Source organism: Ursus americanus, chromosome 8 (assembly GCF_024610735.1).
Source record: "Ursus americanus isolate L20-20 chromosome 8, mUrsAme1.1.p, whole genome shotgun sequence".
Classification (NCBI taxonomy): Eukaryota; Metazoa; Chordata; class Mammalia; order Carnivora; family Ursidae; genus Ursus; species Ursus americanus.
Window position 1 is genome coordinate 15,765,507 of NC_142134.1, and position 21,053 is coordinate 15,786,559.

Genomic DNA, 21,053 nt, shown 5'->3' on the forward strand with positions numbered 1-21,053 from the left:
TATTACAGAAAGGGCCCCATTAGGTGTCACAAGTATATTTCTATGAAAAAGAACTACGCAGATTGTCATGTTTGAGAATTAACAATTACTTGAGGATTCCCATTTATCTACCTGATGAATGTTTGTGTCGAGAAGCTAGTCTGTGCTGTATACAGGCCCATGGGACATGCAGGAACGGTTCCTGCTGGCAGTGTTCATAGTCTAGTGAGAATATATCCCTGGAATGAGCAGTCAGTGGCGTTGGGCATTAACAGAAATTCCCAGTTCTAAAATGAGCATTAACATGAATTTAAAGAATCCATAAACAATGTATTTTTAAAGTATTTCTCTAAATAGTCACCTAACACAAAGTGGTGAAATCCAATGCTCTGTTCTGAAAATATTAAGTACATGGTCATTATTTACCACAATCAGGACAAATCTGGGGACAAGACCACCAAAAGCCACCCTTTAAGACAGTCACGACACAAATCAATGTAAGGGTTTGAAAGTAGACCTGTCAGAAATCTGTCATCTCCAGAAGCAGTTTGTAAACATGTTCCTGAGAACTGGAGACAGTCAAATTGTCCCAGAAGCCACACATTATCTTTAGTGTGAAGAATGTAACTGGGAAAAAAAAAAAAAAAAAAAAAGCTCTAACTGAATAAATTGTATTCTAACTGATCTAAATAATCATGGATTCATGGGGCGGGGGATGCCTGGGTAGCTCAGTCCGTTAAGCGTCTGCCTTCGGTTCAGGTCATGATCCCAGGATCCTGGGACTGAGCCCCAGGTCAGGCTCCTTGCTCAGCAGGGAGTCTGCTTCTCCTCCGCCCCTCCACCCCTTCGTGCTCTCTCTCTCTCTCAAATAAATAAAAATCCTTAAACAACAAAATAATCATGGGTTCATGAAAGCGGGCGCCTATATGAAGCTCAGAAGTGGGGCCAGAGAAATAATGTTAAGAATGAGTTCAACTCTATGTCTGGAAAAGAGCTGCTGGACCGTTGAGGCAGCACAGCACAGTGGGAAGAACATGGGCTTTGCCAGGGCTACTCCCTGTATTCCACTTAAAGAGCTAGGATGCCTTGGAGCTGCGGGTTGCAGTTAGGCCGACTTCAAATTGAATTCCAGCTCTGTTATTTGGGCAACATGGGGCAAGTGACAGTGTCTCTGAACTTTAGTTTCCTCTCTTAAAAAGGGTGATAACATTCAATCCTAAACACCCTGAGAGTAGAAAACACTTAGTATGATGTGTGGGAAGTGCTCAGTAACTGTGAACTGTTCCCTTCCTCGTGCAGCCACAATTCATCCTGGAGTATAAAGGGTAGTTCAGCCTAACCCAGTTTATTGAATCATTTTTTTTTTCTTAAAGATTTTATTTATTTATTTGACAGAGAGAGACAGCCAGCGAGAGAGGGAACACAGCAGGGGGAGTGGGAGAGGAAGAAGCAGGCTCCTAGTGGAGGAGCCTGATGTGGGGCTTGATCCCAGAACGCCAGGATCACATCCTGAGTCAAAGGCAGAGGCTTAACAACTGCGCCACCCAGGCGCCCCTATTGAATCATTTTTTTAAAAAAATTTTATTTATTTGAGAGGGAGAGAGAGCACACACATACAAACACGAGCTGCAGGGGCAGAGAGAGAGGGACAAGCAGGCTCTCCACTTAGCAGAGAGCCCGAGACACGGGGCTCAATCCCAGGACCCCGGGATCATGACCTGAGCCAAAGGCAGATGCTTAATCTACTGAGATACCCAGGCGCTCCAATTAATCGTATTTTAGCCTCTAAGCAACCCTCTGACCAGCCTTTGTGTGTACTTGCCCACCTGAATGATTACTCATTCTGCTGGATAGAGCTAAGCTATAAAACTTGGCAACGTAATTTATCAGTAAGCATCCTGAGAGTTTGCTTAGCATGACCTCTAGAATATTCTTAACTTTGGGTGAATGGGTAAAAATTGATAAAAATATGTAGTCGTCTTCATGAAGCTTAAGACTACTACTTCCTGTCTGTACATTTTCAACAGTTATAAATTCAGATATTTCTAGGGTCAGGAAGATCTTAAAAGATCCACATAGTGTTAGCTACTAAGGAATGGTGGAAACTGGCAGAACTGGAGAGGCACACGCTGCTTGCTGCTACCCTATACCTACCGTTTCCTTTGCCCTTATTAACAGAACCAAGATTTTGTTCAGGACAGCAATATGGCTAGCTAAAAATAGCTTTCTTGAATTTAGAGATTGCTATGTGACACAATTCTTGCTAATAAGACAGAAGTGGAAATCTGCTTGTGATTTCTGGAAAATTTTGCTTTCTTGCCCTAGGCAGTGATTGACCCTTTCTCCTTGTCATTCCTATTTCCTTCCTGGAATGTGGATGTAATAGCTGGAGCCGAGGCAGCCATTTTCAGACAGTGAGGGCAAGGCCAGGATAATTATGTATCTGTTGACATTCTTGAACTGTAGAACCAACCCCAACAACTGCCTAATTTTGAACTTGTTTTCTTAGGGAAAGAAATCTCTAATTTGTAAAAGCCCATTTGGTTAGTTTTTGGCAACTTGCAGGCAAATGCAATTCCAAATTAATATATTGCAATTTCCATTGGCTTTAAAATATTACACAGGTTAATGCATAATTTGTTACATTTATCTCCACCATAACAAAGTACCCCGAACATTTCTGAATTACGTAAAATGGGAACACATTCTGTCAATGTGAGGTATCTATCACCAGAGGATAACTTTGGGGAGCTGTTCTTTTAACTTCTTGGATGTCTCAGATTGCATTTAGATAAACAGCCATTTTAAAAGCAAGAGATCAAGCAAGCTATCTGGAACCACAGATGTGAACACCTGATGTTTTTCTCAACAGCAATTTTTCTCTTTTAAACATAATTCAGAAATATTTTTATTAATGGCATTTACAGAAGTTTTGATTTGGGGACAAATGCTGTTTCTAATCCTGCTATGCTTAGGACTATACTTAAGATACCATTCTTTTGGGGTGCCTGGGTGGCTTAGTTGGTTGGGTGTCTGCCTTCAGCTTGGGTTATGCCCCTGGGGTCCTGAGATGGAGCCCCACCTCAGGCTCTGCTCAGCAGGGAGCCTGCTTCTCCCTCTCCCTCTGACTCTCTTCCCTGCTTCTGCTCTCCTTCTCTGTCTCAAATAAATACAATCTTAAAAAAACAAACACCACCCATTGTTATACAACACACAACTTCAGTTTTAGAAATAGATTCCATCACAATTTATGCTTCCCCTTCTGTAGCACAGAGTTGTCATGGGCAAACAGGTGTTCTGGCCAACTCGTTTCCCGCTTCCTTGCACTCAGCGGCCAGTTTGGCCACTGTTTGGCCAGTTCTTGCTGATGGAATGAGTGGCAACGATGTGCTTTGCTTCTAGGCCTGCCCAGCTCATAACATCCCCCCACAGGTGGTCCTCTATGCTTTCTCCTTTCTGGCTGGGGGAATGGAGACAATTCCCAGGATGACCTTGGAAGTTGTGTGTTGATTATAGAACCTCCATCAGCCTGGGTTCCTGAAAACTGGAGAGAGAGCTATCTTGCTGAGCTGTTCACCTGTCCAGAACTGTTAGGTACATGAGAAATAAGCTTCTATTATGTTTGAGCCGTTACATCATCTGGTGTATATTTTGTAGTACTTAGCTATCTAATGTGTGTTAAGAGCCATGTTGTATTCATCCTTTCATTTGACGTTTGAGTGCCTCCATGTGCCACTCTGGCTCTGTGGCCTTGCCATACAAGTGCCATGCACTTTCTAACCAGAGTGGCCCTAGCCAATGTCTCATCCCATTCCAAGTAGTGGAGCCAGGTCCCAGATGAGGGCGGCAACATGTTTGCTATAATGAAGTTTCCATTTGGGTCATAAACTGAAACCACATTTTCTTGCCACAGTTTCCATTTCCTAGCTACATTCTTTCCAGAAAAAGGATCCTTCTTCAGCTTCCCCCTCTCCCATCTCTGTTGTTGACTGCAGATGATAGCTGATCACCTCCAGCTGTACTGGCTCCCAGCGCCCTGCTGGCCTGGTTTCCTGTGCTTATGACAGGAAAACAAGGACTCAGGATTCCAATGCGCTCAGAACTGAGGTTTCCAAATATCTTTTAAAGCAACAGAGACCATTTTTCAAATGAAATGTTCAGCTACAATGCAATCTCAAAGACTGTCCTGACTGAAGCAGGAACGGTGGTGGTGATGCTTCTCTTGCCAGACCTGGAGCTACTTCCCCAGGTGGGCAGTCAAATGCACGGCCGGGGGGCTCCGTGCATTTCCTGCTGTCTTCTCCCTCAAACAGTGCCTGCTACTCAGGATTGGGTTCCAGCACATCGTTGCCCTCGGGCAAGATCAGAGATTCAAGTTCACTAGTTCCAAGTGGTTGGTTCCCTGAGGGCGAAGCAAGCAGTCTCCCAGGTTTCACACTGCCATCACTCATGGCTGAGTGGAAAACCGGTGGCAGAATTAGGACTGAGAGAAATGCGGTCAGTGCTGAGAATCAGAAGCAGGCTCTCTGAGGCAGATTTCTTTCTCTTCAGGCAGAACCAAATATAACCTCCCAGGAAATGTGATATTGTTTTCTTTTGATGATCCCTTGTCAGCTTAGATATTCTGAGTTTTACTTCAATTAGAACTTGAAAGTCTTCTGATTTATGTATCAGGCACAGGAAGCTGGCACCACTGACTGACAGGGAGGCAGAAAGCAGGGAGACTGAATGTCTTAGCTACTGTTGGTCAGTACATGACCCTCATGTCAGACCCTGAAGATCTACCAGGGTTTCCAACAACAGTCTTGGTCCATGTGGCTGGCATGACAGGGACCAAGTGGGGAGATGGGAAGTTGGGGTTCAAAACTTCTTGCTTCCCCAGGGGCCTGAGTGTTAAGAAGTAACACACTGAGGGGAGGTGAGTGGGGGGATGGGGTAACTGGGTGATGGGCATTAAGGAAGGCAGGCACCTGATGTAATGAGCACTGGGTGTTATATACAACTGATGACTTACTAAGTTCTACCCCAAAACTAATAATACAGCATATATTAACCAAATTGAATTTAAATAAAAATTTTTTTTAAAAAAAGAAAGAACACACTGAAGGGGCATTTGGGTGGCTCAGTCAGTTAAGCGTCCGACTCTTGATCTCAGCTCAGGTCTTGATCTCAGGGTTGTGAGCTCAAGCCCTGCACCGGGCTCCACACTGGGGGCGGAGCCTACTTAAAAAAAAGAAAGAAAGAACACACAGCTGAAAATGTTTAATTTGTCTGCATACGCTGGCTTGTTCATATTTTTAAGATGTATTTTTATTTACAAAGTGAGATGATGCATAACAATGCAGTTACAAATGTATCTGATAACTCCATTTTCATGAAAAAGTATATAAATATATTACAGGAAATTCTATATAGTAAACATTAGAAACTGATACAGTAAACATTTGCTACTTTTTTCTATGTCAATATTACTGTCATTTAAAGCTTAAATACTGGTTTCAAGTATCCCCTATAAAATAACTCTATTAAAATACTGGGAAAGAATTTTGCTATAAACAAGACTGGTGCATTAAAAATAGAGTCGGTGTGTCCTTGTAACATCAACTATAATCAAATGCTTTCGTAATCATAATTAAGATCTGCACTGTTCAGGTAGTGTTAAAAATTTTTAAATTATTATCACAGGTTAAAGTAGCTGTAAAAATACAGCATTTCAACATTATTTATTGTTGTGAAGAATGCCCCTCTAAGGTAGAGGAGAATAAGCATAATAATATTGTATGGACTTGCTGCCCTGTGATATTTATTTTAAGCAGAGAACAGGAACACCTGTTGGAGGTTGGGAGCGAGATGAAGAAACATCCAGGAGGCTGTTCTTTTCATGCTATTTCAGAAGCTGTGTCTGTTCTTTTTGCTCTTCTTCAGCTTGAAGACGTGTCAGCACATAAAGAATGACTTGATAGCAGAAAATATACTGATCCTATGGCAAAAAAAAAAAAAAAAAAAGAGAGAGAGAGAGAGAAAGAGAGAGAAGACTCTAGATGTATAATATGAAATATATATATATATGAAATGCTTGAGTAATTTTGAAAATATGGAAAAATTTTGTGATAATGTTTAATATAAAAAGTGGATATAGAATTGTGCAGTGTCATAAAAGTGGTAAGAAACTGAAACCAGGTTGACAAAATGAGGAGAGGCAAAGCCTTGGGGGTGAGTGAGTGGGCAGGTAGAAATAACCCAGAGTCCTAACTGAAATGCTCTGTGGTAGGGCACTTTATTTCTGTGCTTTGGTAATATTTATGATTTGCTTTTATAATGGAAAAATAAACTTCCTAAAAAATTCCCTCTAGATTTATTGAACTCATCTTGATGTCCTGAAATGTCAAGAAATTAATACCCAAGAAGCTACACAAAATAATACTCTTTAAATATTTGGAACAAAAGAATATAGAAATCAAAGTTTTTGGAAAATTAACTCTTTTTTGGTGAAATTACTCTATTAGGTTGATGGTGCAGGGATCTGAATTTTCTTGTTATATTTTGCAAGGAATTAATGAGTCTGAAGGTAGATAGAAAACATTCACAATATACTAAATGGAAAGTAATAAAACACTAACTACAGTTGAATCTTGTTTAAAATAGTTGTGTGTATATGAGCATTCATGCCTGTACACATGTGCTTGGCCTTAAAGAATGTAAGAAGTTTGCTTAAAACATGAACAATTCTGAAGAGTAGTAGAAGTCACCCTTTTATTTCCTTTGTGCTCAGCTGTATTTTAACTTTCCCACATTTGCACACAATCATCCTTGACTCTGTCATGCCACCAACAATCCATTAGCAAACCTCCTTCACATAATGTCCTCTTCTCCCTGTAGCCACACTACTCCAGTCTGGGCCCACTGCCTGCCACTAAACTGACCTCCCTGCTTCTAACCCTGCATATTCTTCCCCAGGTCGGGTCTTGTTTTTACACAGTAGCCAGAGAGGACCTTTAAAATGTGAGTCAGATCATGTGAGTCCACACTGATAATCCTGTGAGGTCTCCATTTCGCTCAGAGGAAAGCCCTGGCCCTGTCACCTCCCCTTCTCACCCAGCCACACGAGCCATGGCCATTCTTAACCACACCAGGCCTGCTCCTGCCTCAGAGCAGGTGGCTCTGTCTGCCTGAAGTGCTTTACTTCCAGAGAGCCTCAAGCTCCGCACTGCGCTGCCTTCGAGTCTTTGCTTTGGCGTTACTTTCTCAGGGCTGCTACCCTATTTAAACTACCTCCCCCAGCCCACCACGACTCAACCTCTTTGCTCCACTCTATTTTTTTTCCTCTAAAGCACTTACCGCTTTCAAAGATCCTACATAACTTACTTAGTTAACCTGCTGAATATTTGCCTTCCTCATCACCACCCCATGAAGGGGTCTTTGTTCCAATCACTGCTGTGCTCCAAGCACCCACAAGAGTGCCTGGTCCGCAGCAGGCACTCGGTAAGTAAGTATCTGTTGAATGAGTGAAATTTCTGGGTCTAAGGGACTGCTTATACAGATCAGTATGCTTTCTTGACCTAAAAAAATATGTAAATCAGCTTAATATTTAGGAGATTTAACTTGAATTAAAAATGTACCTGAAGGGAAAATAGGCAAATTTTAATTTTAAAGATAGTATACTTCTGTATTCTTTAAGAGGTAGAGAAATGTGAATTTACAGATGTATGAAAATAGCTTCCATATCCCCCCTCACAATACAGACAATAAGGATAGCAGAACCACTCAGACCAGACAGATACTCTATGTAATACAGTTCCTGTGAAAGACATGTCTGTAGGTCAGCGGGTGATAGAACCCATGGTTTGATTTCAGGTCAGAGAAATGAAAAAATGATCAAAACAGAGGATACACAGAACTACCCATTCACTCTCCCCCAAGAGTGCCTTCTCCAAGCCAAGCAACTCCAGTCTGCCCTCCGGACTTCTCGTCAATGCTGCTGAATCCATTCCTTCTCAGGGAATTTCTGTGGCAAGAATGTTACCTTCTATATCTTTTTAAAGTTCGGAATGGGGAAAGAATGCCACTAATTATACTCTATTTGTACCAACCCCAATTTCCCCCTCAACATGCCGCCCCATTCTCTGCATATCGTTCAGTGCAGATACTGTATTTCCTCATTTCCTGCATTGAAATGAAAGGCAAAATTTAAACGACATATCTTTGAAATATTTTAATTTTTCTGAATTAGTCCTAATGCTTAAAAAAAAAAAAGTCCTTTACCACCATAAATCTTTGGTTTTATGTAATAATGTGGGGACCCTTTAAGAAGAGAAATGGTTCCTTAAGCAGAATTTTGAAAACATCAGAATCTTCACAAAAATCCTCATTAGAAGACACCAACCAAGACTCACCTCTGTCTGAACCATTCCATGTCTTTGTAGTCTCATGCAGCGCACTAAGTCAGCAATGTCAAACTGCCAAAGAAATCAGGGTCTGTGCGTTAGATAAAAAGGGTTACTGAATTTGAACCCCAAAGATTCCATACCTCATTCTCTTTCTCCTTTAAGCAGTCTCAGGAAACTGTTCTGGACAAAATAAGTCAGTGGACTGACCCTGCCATCATTTGTTAATTTTATTTATGATCTTTGTAAGAATTAGGGGAGGTTATTCTGTTTGAAAATCCCCAACAAAAACAAACAAATCCCCAAAAGAAATTCTCTCCTCTCTGGAAATTGACTAATTTCTAGTATCAACATTGAAAAAAAAAAAAGGCAAACTATTTTTCCTACAGTTTGCTTTTCAGAATGAAATTCCTGATCTTTTTATCTTCACTGATACTATCAGTTTGAAACAAGGGAGAAAGAGACTTTGTTTTGTTCTACTTAAATGATTATGGTAGATACAATAGCGTGCGAAGAGCAAGATAGAACTACTTTTAATGAAAATTCTTTAAAAGCCATGATTTTAGGGGCGCCTGGGTGGCGCAGTCCTTAAGCGTCTGCCTTCGGCTCAGGGCGTGATCCCGGTGTTCTGGGATCAAGCCCCACATCAGGCTCCTCCGCTATGAGCCTGCTTCTTCCTCTCCCACTCCCTCTGCTTGTGTTCCCTCTCTCGCTGGCTGTCTCTATCTCTGTCGAATAAATAAATAAAATCTTAAAAAAAAAAAAAGCCATGATTTTAATTGCTTATGTTCAGGAAGATATTCTAACATTTTAAGTAAGTTTCATACTAATTTAGATTTTAAGTAAGATTATACTCATTAATTTTGTTTACACAGTAGTATTTTCTAAAGTGGGAGTAATTGTTTAGAGACTAGCATGAACTTGTACAACAAAGCATACATTTCCCATTTATAGGTAAACAATAGCAAGAAAAAAGAATGCCTTTTTATTTCATAAATATACTTTCTTTTGTGCTTCTATATATATATATTTCTAAAGATTTTTATTTATTCACTTGAGAGAGAGTGCAAGAGCATACAAGTGGGGGGAGGGGCAGAGGGACAAGCAGACTCCCTGCTGAGCAAGGAGCACACCTCAGGACCAGATTCCAGGACCCCGAGATCATGACCTGAGCAACAGACACTTAAACTGACTGAACCACCCAGGTGTGTGTGTGTGTGTATTTTTTTTTTTAATAAGCTCAACACCCAATGTGAGGCTTGCACTCAGGACCCCAAGGTCAAGAGTTGCATGCTCTACTGACCGAGCTAGCCAGGTGCCCCAGTGCTTTAATATTCTATTCCTAAATGTGACCGTGACACTGACTTTACCTTATACAAGCCTACAGACTGTAAAGAGTAAAATGCAATACTGCATAAGGGATTTTGAGCACATGGTTAAAATCAGTAAAACAAATATAAAATTGAAGTATTATTTCTTCTTGATTATGATCTGATTTTGAACATTTACTAAAACACAATTTTTAAAAAAAGATTTTATTTGAGAGAGAGTGAGCATGGGCGGGCAGAGGGACAGGGAGAAGCAGACTCCCCACTGAGCAGGGAGCCCAATGTGGGGCTCGATCCCAGGACCCTGAGACCATGACCTGAGCCAAAGGCAAACACTGAACCAACTGTGCCACCCAGGGGCCCCTAAAATACAATCTGATATAGTAAGAAAATTAAGGCATTCATAAAAGCTACTAAATGGGGGTGTCTGGCTGCCTCAGTCGGTCAAGTACGTGACTCTCGATCTTGGGGTTGTGAGTTCGAGTACCACGTTGGGTATAGAGATTATTTAAAAGAATCTTAAGTACTGCCCTCCCCCTCCCGACAAAACCCCTGCTAAATAAAAAAATTCCAAGGTCATAACATACTATTAAAAATTAGATTCCACTGTTAAATCTGATCTAAAGCTAGTTCAGCCTATATCTTGTACTCACTTCAAGATCTTGACTGATTAATCCTAAGACCACATCTATGCATATCAGGGTCCCTGAACGTCCAATGCCAGCGCTGCAGTGTGTGATGATTGGGCCGGATCTATGAATGTGTCTCATGTAAGAGATAAAAGTGAGCAAGTCGTCTGGCTGAGAAGGTGTATCGTGGTCCGGCCAGGCAGTGAAATTCAGATGAGAAATATGTCGTATCTCTCCTGTCTGAAATTGTACAACAGAAGCAATAGATAAATACTGTATTGTTCACACATATGTTTAGTTCTTAATAATATACTGTCCTTTCAAACTTTGACTTGCCCATTGGATCAAATCAAAGGACAGGTGCAAGAGACAAAAAGACTCCATCAAACAACACATGCAGGGTCTTTATCAAGGAGGTTGCTAAATCCACATTTTAAACACCGGTAAAAACTACTTTTTGAAACCCTAAAAGCAGATTACAATGATATGAATAATAACCTTTTCCGAATGACTCCACTTTAAACTCACTCTAGATGAAAGCCAAAGTCATTGCAATGCCTTACAAGCCCTGCATAATTTGACTCAGCTACTTCTCAGCCCGGACCTGCTCCTCGTGGCCACTTTGCTCCACCTGCGGGGACCTCTCTGTGGTTCTTTAAAAACAGGAGGCACAGTTCAAGCCAGGGCCCCTGCACTTGCTCTTTCTGACTGAGATCCCTCCTGGCCCCCTCATCCCTGGAGCTCACTCAACTCCTTTAGGGTTTTTTTCACAGCACCATCAACACTAGTATTTCCTCATTTACAAGTAAACTCCACGAGGTCAGGGATTTCTTTTTGTCTGTGTTGCTAACTGCTGAATCCCTAGATTCCATAACAGGGCCCAAGTTCTACAATGTATTAATCAAACAAATCATTTAAGGAATATTGAACAACTGTGTTAGCACAAGTAATGGGTAGGCTGGTGTGAATAAGAAGGTATAATCTTTAATTCTTTATAAAATCACACCAAAAACCATGAAGGAAATCATTAGGCTATGTTTACATGTAACCCATAGAATCAAGTCAAAGTCCAACAGGAAACCCATTACAGTTGCCCGTTGAACAACATGGGCTTGAACTGTACATGTGCACTTATACACAGATTTTTTTATAGCACAGTACTGTATTTTCCTTTTGATTTTCTTAATTAATAATTTCTTGTCTCTAGCTTACTTTGTTGTAAGAATCAGTATATAACACATATAATATATAAAATTTGTGTTAATTGACTATGTTATTGGTAAGGTTTCCAGTCAACAGTAGGCTATTAGTAGTTAAGTTTTTGGAGAGTCAAAAGTTATATGTGGATTTTGGACTGCATGGGAGTCAGTGCCCCTAAGGGTCAACCACACTTACACTTAAGCTAGTATTACTGTGGCGGGGGTGGGGGAGGAGGGTGAAATTGAGGGGGTGTGGAGGTGAGGAAAAATAGCAGTTTTACTTAAGGTGTATCCACTTATCTAATTTAAGCTAAATTGATTCAGTGGTTAGGTGGCTGCAGAAGGAATTACCCAAATGACAAACATTTATGCTACAATTGCCCATGTATTACCAAATATGTTGTGTTTATGGGGGAATATTTGCTACTTAGAGATCTTTAAAAAATAGTTTTATTCACTCTTCTTAGAGGTTTGACCTTAAAAAAAAAAACATTTCTAGCACATAGCTTCTGAGCCATTCTGTTCTATCACTAAGCAAAGGATGATGGATGGTCACCTTAAAGGCCTGTATTCTCATTTTCATCCTAATACAGTACATACCAGAGGAAATTGGCAGTGAAGAAGATCATATTTAAGTTTCTATTAGATAAAAAATAATGGCTGACATTAGTTCCACTGAATTGGGAAGCCTGAAGTTGCTGTCTTTTGTTTAGAAATATACTGATGCTCTTATGGAAAGTGTCCAGGCCTGCATTCCAACTGGGAGATAAGCCTTAGGAGATGGTAAGATTTAACTCACTTACCTGAATCTCTTCTAGGGCCATTGACCTTACTACAAAGCCCTTCAGCTGTTGCATCCTCACGAGAGCCAGCCGAAGCCTGTCACTGACCATTGTTGTTTGGCCTAGGATGTTGGGCCAATAGCGCTGGCACTTGATTTTTTCCCCTTCTATCTCTTGGGTCATCATGGCTATCACTGTGGATTTTTGTTCCCAAATCATCTGCCAGAAATCGCCAACAGTTGTAGGGAGAGGTCCTTGGCAGGCAATGTAAGCGAACTCTTCTTTTCCCACGGGTATCCTAATGAAGCTGGCGTTGATATAGCCACCTTCATCTCCAAGAGGCACTCTCGTAGCATCATCTGTGAATTTCCCACCACAAAACAGAGCCAGCTGTATCATGTATTTTTAAACAAGAGCCTTATAAACAGGGTGAGTCAGACATTATGAGAAATTCCTCAGAATCATAAATGAAATCACAAACATGTTTTAATAAAGGCATATTTTCAAGTTACAGTCAAATCATTTTATATTTACTCATTTGCTCTTGTTAAGTATATCTAAGATGTCGACTCAGTGAGTTTCTGACAGTTTGATATTATTTACACAGATGTGGTTGAAAAATTAAGATTAATAAATTAATTGATACATTTAGAACTTCTTAATAGGTTCCTGGAGAAACAAACATAACTCTGCTACTTCTTATCCATCTTATTTTAATGACAATAATGAATTTATTGAATGACAATGCCAAGAGATTATTTCATAAAATAAAAATTAGTATTATAATGATTAATATTTAAGTACTTATTACGAATATAATTGGCATAATTACCTCTTGCTCATCTAATTAAATTACATTCTTTTAAATCAGCAGCCAAAATAATAAACACAATAAATAAAAAGGTAGCTCATTTTATTCTTCAGGCATATAGGCCCCTGTCTTTGTCTGTAATTTCATGGTCAAAATATAAATTTTCAAACCAATGAAAAGTATATGTAAGTCATCTTATCCAAGAGAATTAATTTGTAAGTACTTATACATCAAAAGTCATTTCCATTTAAAACATTTCTAAATTTAACTGGTAATTTCTATGATTATCAAATTATGACTTTCGTAATAGGTTTCAAAATCCTCCATTAATTGCCCTTCAATTACTTGACTTCTATCTCTTAATTCATGGAAACAAATCCAGATACTCAGTAGTTTTGGATTTATGGCTTATCCCACCTGACTCTGAGATACTAGTCTGGCCTTTTTTGGGGGGTGGGTGCTGAAATAATTCCCACCTACTTTATGCTGACCATTTTCAATTTCATTTTTAAAGTGCTAAGATTCACTTTTCACAGGAACTTTTCCAAAATAAATTCTGTGTCTTCCAACTTGGTTGAAAAAATTCATTTGTACTGTTATTTATTGCATGACTTGTCACTATTGGTTCTGTTACAGATCTTTTAATTTATGACTTCCTGGCAAAGATAGGATCATTGTATCACACACGATGGAATCCACTGTGCTTATACAGATGTATAAATATGGCTGATGATTACTATAAGAAGTTTCTTAAAAAATAGTTACTAGACATTAATATTTTGGCTATATCCATATATATTTTAAAAAGTCACATGTTGATTGGTGAAACTGGTAAAATGTGGGTAAAAAGAATTCCTTTCTCTCCTCCTAGTATCTGAAATAATTCAAACTATAATGCAACCCGTTAGTACCATTATTGATACCATTGCAGCCACATGCACGTATAATGTATCATAGATATTTCTCTAAAGTTAAAATGAGTGGAATAAATAGATGTTGGTGTGACACACGAACTAAGATTTTTTAGTGCTCATCCAGAAGTGAATTCCCTTCCCTTCCCTTCTCTCTCTCTTTCTTTAAGTAGGCTCCACACCCAATGTAGGGCTTGACCTCATGACCCTGAGATCAAGAGTCACATGGTCTACCAACTGAGCTAACCAGGCAACCCCTCCTGTAGAAGCCAATTCATATATTTAAGAGACCTTAAAATCACTGATTTGGGATGCCTGGGTGGCTCAGTCGGTTAAGCACTGGACGCTTGACTCTGGCTCAGGTCATTATCTCGGGGTCATATGAATGGAGCTCGGGCTCCACACTCAACGGGGAGTCTGCTTGAGATTCTCTCCCTCTCCTTCTGTCCCTTCCCTCCCCTTATGTATGTGCATACTCTCTTTCTTTCTCAAATAAATAAATCTTTAGTTAAGACTCTTCTGATTGATTTTCAGAATACATAGGTAATTTTAAAAGGAATTCACATTGTATATCTAAATGTATTTGTTACTGATGTAAATCTCTGAATATGTGTTTGTGTGTGTGTGTGTGTGTGTGCACACTTGTGTGAGAGATAGGGTAAACTAGCATAAAACTTATAAATCAGTTCAAATTATATTAGACATATATTTGATTTGAAGCCAAATTAAACTTACAGGGAAGTATGTTTTTGTATCGGTTTTTTCTTCTGTTTTCTTTAGTTTGTCCAATTAGACACTGATCCAAAGGTTTTAATTCTTGAAGATTCTGCAAGAAAAAATGGAAATAAAGTTAAATTTGTTGAGATAAGCAGTATTTCAGTAATAAGTGCAAATGCTTTAAATATGCAGGGTGTAAAATTGGCTACTGATCACAGGGCAGACTTTGAGTGTTAAGAAATAGGCATTTCCTGTCAAGATAAGCAAGTCTAAAATCCCAATATTAACCTGATATACTAGTTGTTGAAATATATTGCTGTAAATATCTTTAACATGTAGTCAACTAAATTTGCGAGGCTACTCTTTTTACCTTAATTTTAAATTTCAGTTTAAAGAGGTCTATAATTATGTTTTAAGAAAAAAAAACTTATAAAAGCAAGTTTGGCTTAAAGTAATGAGCTGCAGAAGAATTTCTTGACAATATTGTCTGTGGGGTCATAGATAGCCCATGTGGTAGAGTTGTGGTTAGATAGTTCTAGGTTTTAAAGTTAACTCTCACTTTCCATTCACTCATTAATCCACCCATTTATCTCTTTATCCATCCATCCATCCATCCATCCATCCATCCATCCATTCATATATATATGGAAAATGCCTACTAGATGCAGGCCACTGTAATAAGTGCTGGGAATACAGTGGTGAGAAAGCAGATATGATTCTGGTTCTCCTTGAGCTTACAGACTGGTGGAAGAAAGAGGCAGTAAAGAAGGAAACAAATACTGTGATAAATGCTTTGAAGAAAATTAACAAGCTGTTACGTTAGAGAAAAACAGAGGTCTACTTTAAAAAGAGTTGTGATGGCAGGTCTTTGGAATGGTGACATTAAAACTTAAGCCTTAAAGAAGAAATAATTGCTGCAAAATGGAGAGGAAGAGTATACCTCAACTACTATGGACTTTTCCCAAATCTATTAATGTGATTTACATTGTCTGGAGTATTACAAAGCATCTAGCACATTCCAGAGGCTCTCAAGAGAAGTTAGCTCCTTTCACGTCAGTGGCTATGAAAAGCTCAGGAAGTGGGCAAAGTAAGCATATAGTTTGAGGGAGATGAACAAGGTAAACCCCAAAACCACAGTGGTGCTACATTCCTCTTTTGCCTAGTGGTAAATATGGATGTTGCCAGCAAGACCACATGAGCAAGGGCTCTGAACCACTGCTGCACTGAATGGAGAGGCATAATTTTGGGGCTGTATTAAATTAGAAACTGTTGCTAATGAACCATATGTACAGTGTATTAATTATAAAGTTCAGTGGATGTCTGGAATTGACACTTGACTTAAAAGAAAAAAAGCCTCTCTAATCTCTACTAAGAGGCAGAGAAGGTAATATTTGGGGAGATTTGTCAAGCTCCAAAGTGGTTAAAGAGATCTCTTTAAATCGATACTATTAGGATCCTAGTTGGAAAAATTAATTTCCTGCTGGATAGGACAAGATGGTCATTTTAGTTGGAGGTAAAGTTATAAAGTAATGGACATTCTCACAATTTCTCCTAACTTTGCATAAAATTTTGAGAAAGAATCACTGGCAGAAGCCACTTACCTCCAGCTCCTTAGAAGGAATTCCTTGATCTAATAAACCTCGCAATGTTCGAATGACTGACTTCAACTTGGTACCAGTGTATTTACCAGAGGGAAGCACTTTGACGATGGGGAGTGCAGCAAGCTCCTCATTTGTCAGAAAGGGATGATCTAACAAAAAGACAGCAGTTGATTTTTTTTTTTTTTTTAGAAGATTTTATTTATTTAGGGAGAGAGAAAACACAAGGGTGGGGTAGGGGTAGGGGAGAGGCAGAGGGAGAAGCAGACTCCCCACTGAGCAGGGAGCCTGACCTGGGGCTTGATCCCAGGACCCTGAGATCATGATCCCCAAACTGAAGGCAGACATTTAACCTACTGAGCCACCCGGGCGCACTAACAGTGGTTGGTTTTTATTGTTTTTTTTTAAATTTGCCCCAAACTGACTTAGCAAATAAGGGAACTGATTTGAACCTATTCTCACCTCACCTGTTTTTATGAAAGCAAGAGACTTTAGAATTAATAAGGCAGGAGAACAGGTAGGCAGATACGTACCATCAACATAAAATCTTGGCCACAGCAAGGCCCTTGTACCCAACTTTTAAGGAAACATCTCACTGACTGTTCAAAAATTCCTAAGGCTCTTGGCTCTCATGTATTTACAGTTTCTAGAAGAGTTTAAATTTTTTTTGCTTCTCTTGACTCAAATGACACTATTTTCTGGATGAAAATGTATCTAGTCCCGTTATTACTTTGCACTTAAATTAGCTTCCAAGCACCCTGGGGAAAAAGATGAAGGGAGATGCTTCAGAAACTCCTTACAATGGGACATTGCACTAGAAACACCGATGCCTCCTCTCTCTACCCCCACTTGGTACTCAGTGCTAGTATCTTGGGCATTTGACAGTTTTCTCAATAGAAATGAAAACCTGGGGTCTCCAGGAGCTTATCAAACGAGTGATATCAGTGTCTTAGAAGGGATGTGTATCTAGTTTAGTTTCTGCTCTATGGAAACTGCTTATACCGGAAGGCAACTATTATCCTGGAAAAATGTAGGAGAGAGTTCTTGCTATAGTCTTGCAGCTACAAGTGTAGCTGCAAAGCTGTAAACAGTTGATTAATGCCTTCTGATGATGCAGCTACTCTGTGGGCAACAATAGCGCTAGGCTCTGGGGGGTTTACAAAGCTGTACAAGACACTTGAAGAAGCTGAGCATCCAGCTAAGGCTAACTGTAAATACAGAATTCACTTATAAAAAATAACTCCAAGCTTTTACAGAACTGAGTGTAAAGGCAACAGGAGCTCAAAGGCTGGAGACAAGCCTGGGCTATATAATTTGACAGGAGCACCATCATTGACACCAACAATTTACCTAAACCGAAAAAGTGTTAATTCAACTTTTTAAAATTTCCTTTAACAGCTAAGACTTCAGATTACAAAGCACGTCTTTCATTGCATTAATGTAACATTGCCTTTATAAAAAAAAGAGAAATGATACACTGGAGAGAGCCTCATTTCTCCACTGGCTCAGTTATAAAATGAAAGAAACAGAGCAATTAATGCCTGTTTTTAAAAAATGAGGTTGAGATGCAAGGGTAATAATTTCCTGTCTTTGAGCTATTCTACCTATTTTATTGTAAATAAAATGCATTCCTCAACTCTTGTCCAGATTGGCAAAATTGTGACTTTGTGTTTCTAATTAAAGTATTTACACATTTATTTTTGTGTTTGACTTTAGGCCACTGAGAATTTTAGGCTACAGCTAAATATCTACAAATACTAGTACAAATATCTAGTTATTACAACTGAATGTTGATGTTTGTCTATGCGATTTTACTTTATGTATGGAACCAGATAATGTACACGTACAGTGAAATAACACATCCATATATTCTCAAAACTGTAATTTTCAAACGCTTATTTTTTTTATCTATTATTTTTGACCAAAAAATTGCTCCTAAAATTCTTGCCTTTAACGGAATCTTCATGGTTTGTTGTTTCTATCGGCAATTCATCACTTCCCCATGTTATCTCGTCGTCATCGTCAGGCTTCCTTTCTTGTGACTTTTGAATCAAGCTATGACAACAAAACACAATGGTAATATTTTCTTCAGTTTTGTCCCTGAAATTAAATATTATGTCCTTGAACCCCTTGTTTCCTCTACAATTATCATATTTAAAAAGAGAACATCTGATTAAAAAAGACCAAGTCCACAATTTCTAAAATTCATTGGTAGATGGAAATTAAACTGAAGTACAGAATTGTTTAATATAGTCTAAAATTTATCCTCAGCAAATCCTGTCTTTGAACCTTAGATTGAAGGAGTCCTCTTGGGGACAGAGGAAGTGGTGGTTTGTTTCTGACCTCCAACATGGATAACCCATTACGATTGTGCTGATATAGCTCTTGTCTTTTTTTTTTTTTTTTTAAGGAGGCTCAATGCCCAGTGTGGAGCCCAACATGGAGCCCAAACTGGGGCTTGAACTTATGACCTTAAGATCAAGAACTGGGCTGAGATCAACAGTTGGATGTTTAACTGACTGAGCCACCCAGGCGACCCTCTCTTGTCTTTTTTTTTTTTTAAGATTTTATTTATTTATTCGACAGAGATAGAGACAGCCAGCGAGACAGGGAACACAAGCAGGGGGAGTGGGAGAGGAAGAAGCAGGCTCATAGCAGAGGAGCCTGATGTGGGGCTCGATCCCATAACGCCGGGATCATGCCCTGAGCCGAAGGCAGACGCTCAACCGCTGTGCCACCCAGGCGCCCCACCTCTCTTGTCTTTTTAATAGCTACCTACTATTGTACTGTATGGATGTATCTTTATTTATAGAAGTCCCTATTGATGGACACCCACCTTTTGCTACAACTGGGGGCTAGAAGGACACTTCTGTATCAGGGAACTCAATGTAAAGCACAGTACAAATTTTCATTATTCTAGGGGTACATAGTAGAGGCCATCTCCCTGGTAAGGTAGATGGCTAGGGAAGAGAATCTAGGCAGGAGAAATGTTTAGTGATGAGGTGAAAAAGGATAATGTAAAAGGCTGAACACATTTTTTCATTTTCTGATATTCAGGGGGAACAAAGCAGAGTACACCTGTCTGATGACATTAGTACACACCATTAAAGCAAGACATGTACAATGCTCCCCAAATGTCATGGGGGGCAGCAATTATGCTGCTTCTATGGTGGATATTTTCCTCTACTTCAGCTAATTGTGGGTTACAATTAACAATTAATTTGCAAGCTCTGCATTTATGAGTTTTTTTTGTCATAAAGTATATTTTGTCTGCAAGGATATAGTTTGGATATCCTTCCATCCTTCTTTCTCATTCTTTTGATTAGCTGCTTTAGTATTTCATGGGTGATTGTATTAGTATACCGTAATTTATTTTGTGTATATTATTTTTTTAAAGAAGTATACATGATGTTGCAATTACATTTTTGTAGAAATGTCTTTGTACACACATAGTAGTGGGAGCAATTCTTAGAAATAAAATTACTAGATTGAAGGTTATGTACCACAGTTCTTTGACTCTATGACACCCATCATTGTAAGATACACTATTATTTTGTTTACATTAAGAAAGAAACAATATTGATGATTGTATATCATTTCAGAGGTCTTAAAATTAAAAAGAAAGTGTTTCCAAGAGTGAGTAACATGCAGATAAAATTTATATCTTAATAGTATTTCTAACTGCCTCCCAAATAAATTACATATACTAATCTACCTATTCTCCTTCCTCCCCTTCCCCTGCTTAACAGAGTAGAGCCTGTATCTTTATAACTATTGGCAGCTGGCCCAGATATTTGCTAATCTTTTAAATTTAAATTGTATACGTTTCTCCAATAATAATAGGTACCCCCTTGTCAACTTTACTTAGTGAAAAATTCACTGTCAATTTGCTTTTTTAGGAAAATGCAAGTAGCTCCCTTTGATTTTTAGGTTATCATCTGATATGGAGCCAAATTTATTTTCGTACACTTTGTTGGCCAACTTATATATATATATAACTTTTTAAAACACTAAATAAAGTATCAGGAAAAATCCATTTTGTATTAGAAACTGTTTTCAGAAAGAAACAAAATTGTGGGGTGTTAAAATGTTTCCTATCTTCTTCCGTTTTATTTTAATACTACTAGAAGATAATCACTGTCATCATTGTTGGCACATTCCCTTTTAGACCTTTCTTTCATTTTTCCCATGGTCAAGGATATACTTCTTTTTCGGAGGAATGTTTTAACAAACACATTGTCACATGTCACTAGAACCTCCTTGTAATAGTATTTTTAAAATATTGAATATTCATCCTTAGGTCCATAATTTAGTCAAATATTTTCATTTTATTGGAAAAGAATAAATTAATTTCAAAAGCAACATCTACATGAAAATCTTCAGAGCACTTCTAAAAAGGAATGGAATTATTATCTTTAAAAGAATATTTTCTTACCTTTCACTTTTTACTTTTTCTTCACAATATTTTTCACAGCCATTCATTTTGACAGACTAAAATAAAGAGAAATAAAAATCACATTAGCCCATTTAAAAAAAAAATCAAACGATCTCATGATGTTCCATTTTTTCTTGTTAATTATTTCCTATATTTACTGTTATGTCCATCCTCCTACAACAAAGACACATATGACATTCAAATAATGTCAAACTATGGCTAAGGCATCTTCAGTGACCCAAGAGTTTTCGCTGGTTCCACTTATTCACCTTCACACTCA

General features: G+C 38.8%; 1 protein-coding gene across 15 annotated transcripts in view; it reads right to left on the reverse strand.

Moving 5' to 3' along the window:
• Nucleotides 1–5,226: 5,226 nt before the first annotated feature.
• PTPN13 (protein tyrosine phosphatase non-receptor type 13) overlaps nt 5,227–21,053 on the reverse strand; it is a 199,199-nt gene continuing 183,372 nt past the window's right edge. For all 15 annotated transcript variants that reach the window (XM_045791283.2, XM_045791210.2, XM_045791325.2 and 12 more), the window contains 8 exons: nt 20,774–20,829; nt 18,287–18,393; nt 16,342–16,490; nt 14,759–14,849; nt 12,323–12,660; nt 10,345–10,560; nt 8,373–8,435; nt 5,227–5,959 (listed from right to left, as the gene is read on the reverse strand). In XM_045791283.2, the coding sequence (XP_045647239.1) occupies nt 5,864–5,959; nt 8,373–8,435; nt 10,345–10,560; nt 12,323–12,660; nt 14,759–14,849; nt 16,342–16,490; nt 18,287–18,393; nt 20,774–20,829 (1,116 nt within the window). In that variant the 3' untranslated portion in view covers nt 5,227–5,863. The remainder of the gene's footprint in view (nt 5,960–8,372; nt 8,436–10,344; nt 10,561–12,322; nt 12,661–14,758; nt 14,850–16,341; nt 16,491–18,286; nt 18,394–20,773; nt 20,830–21,053) is intronic.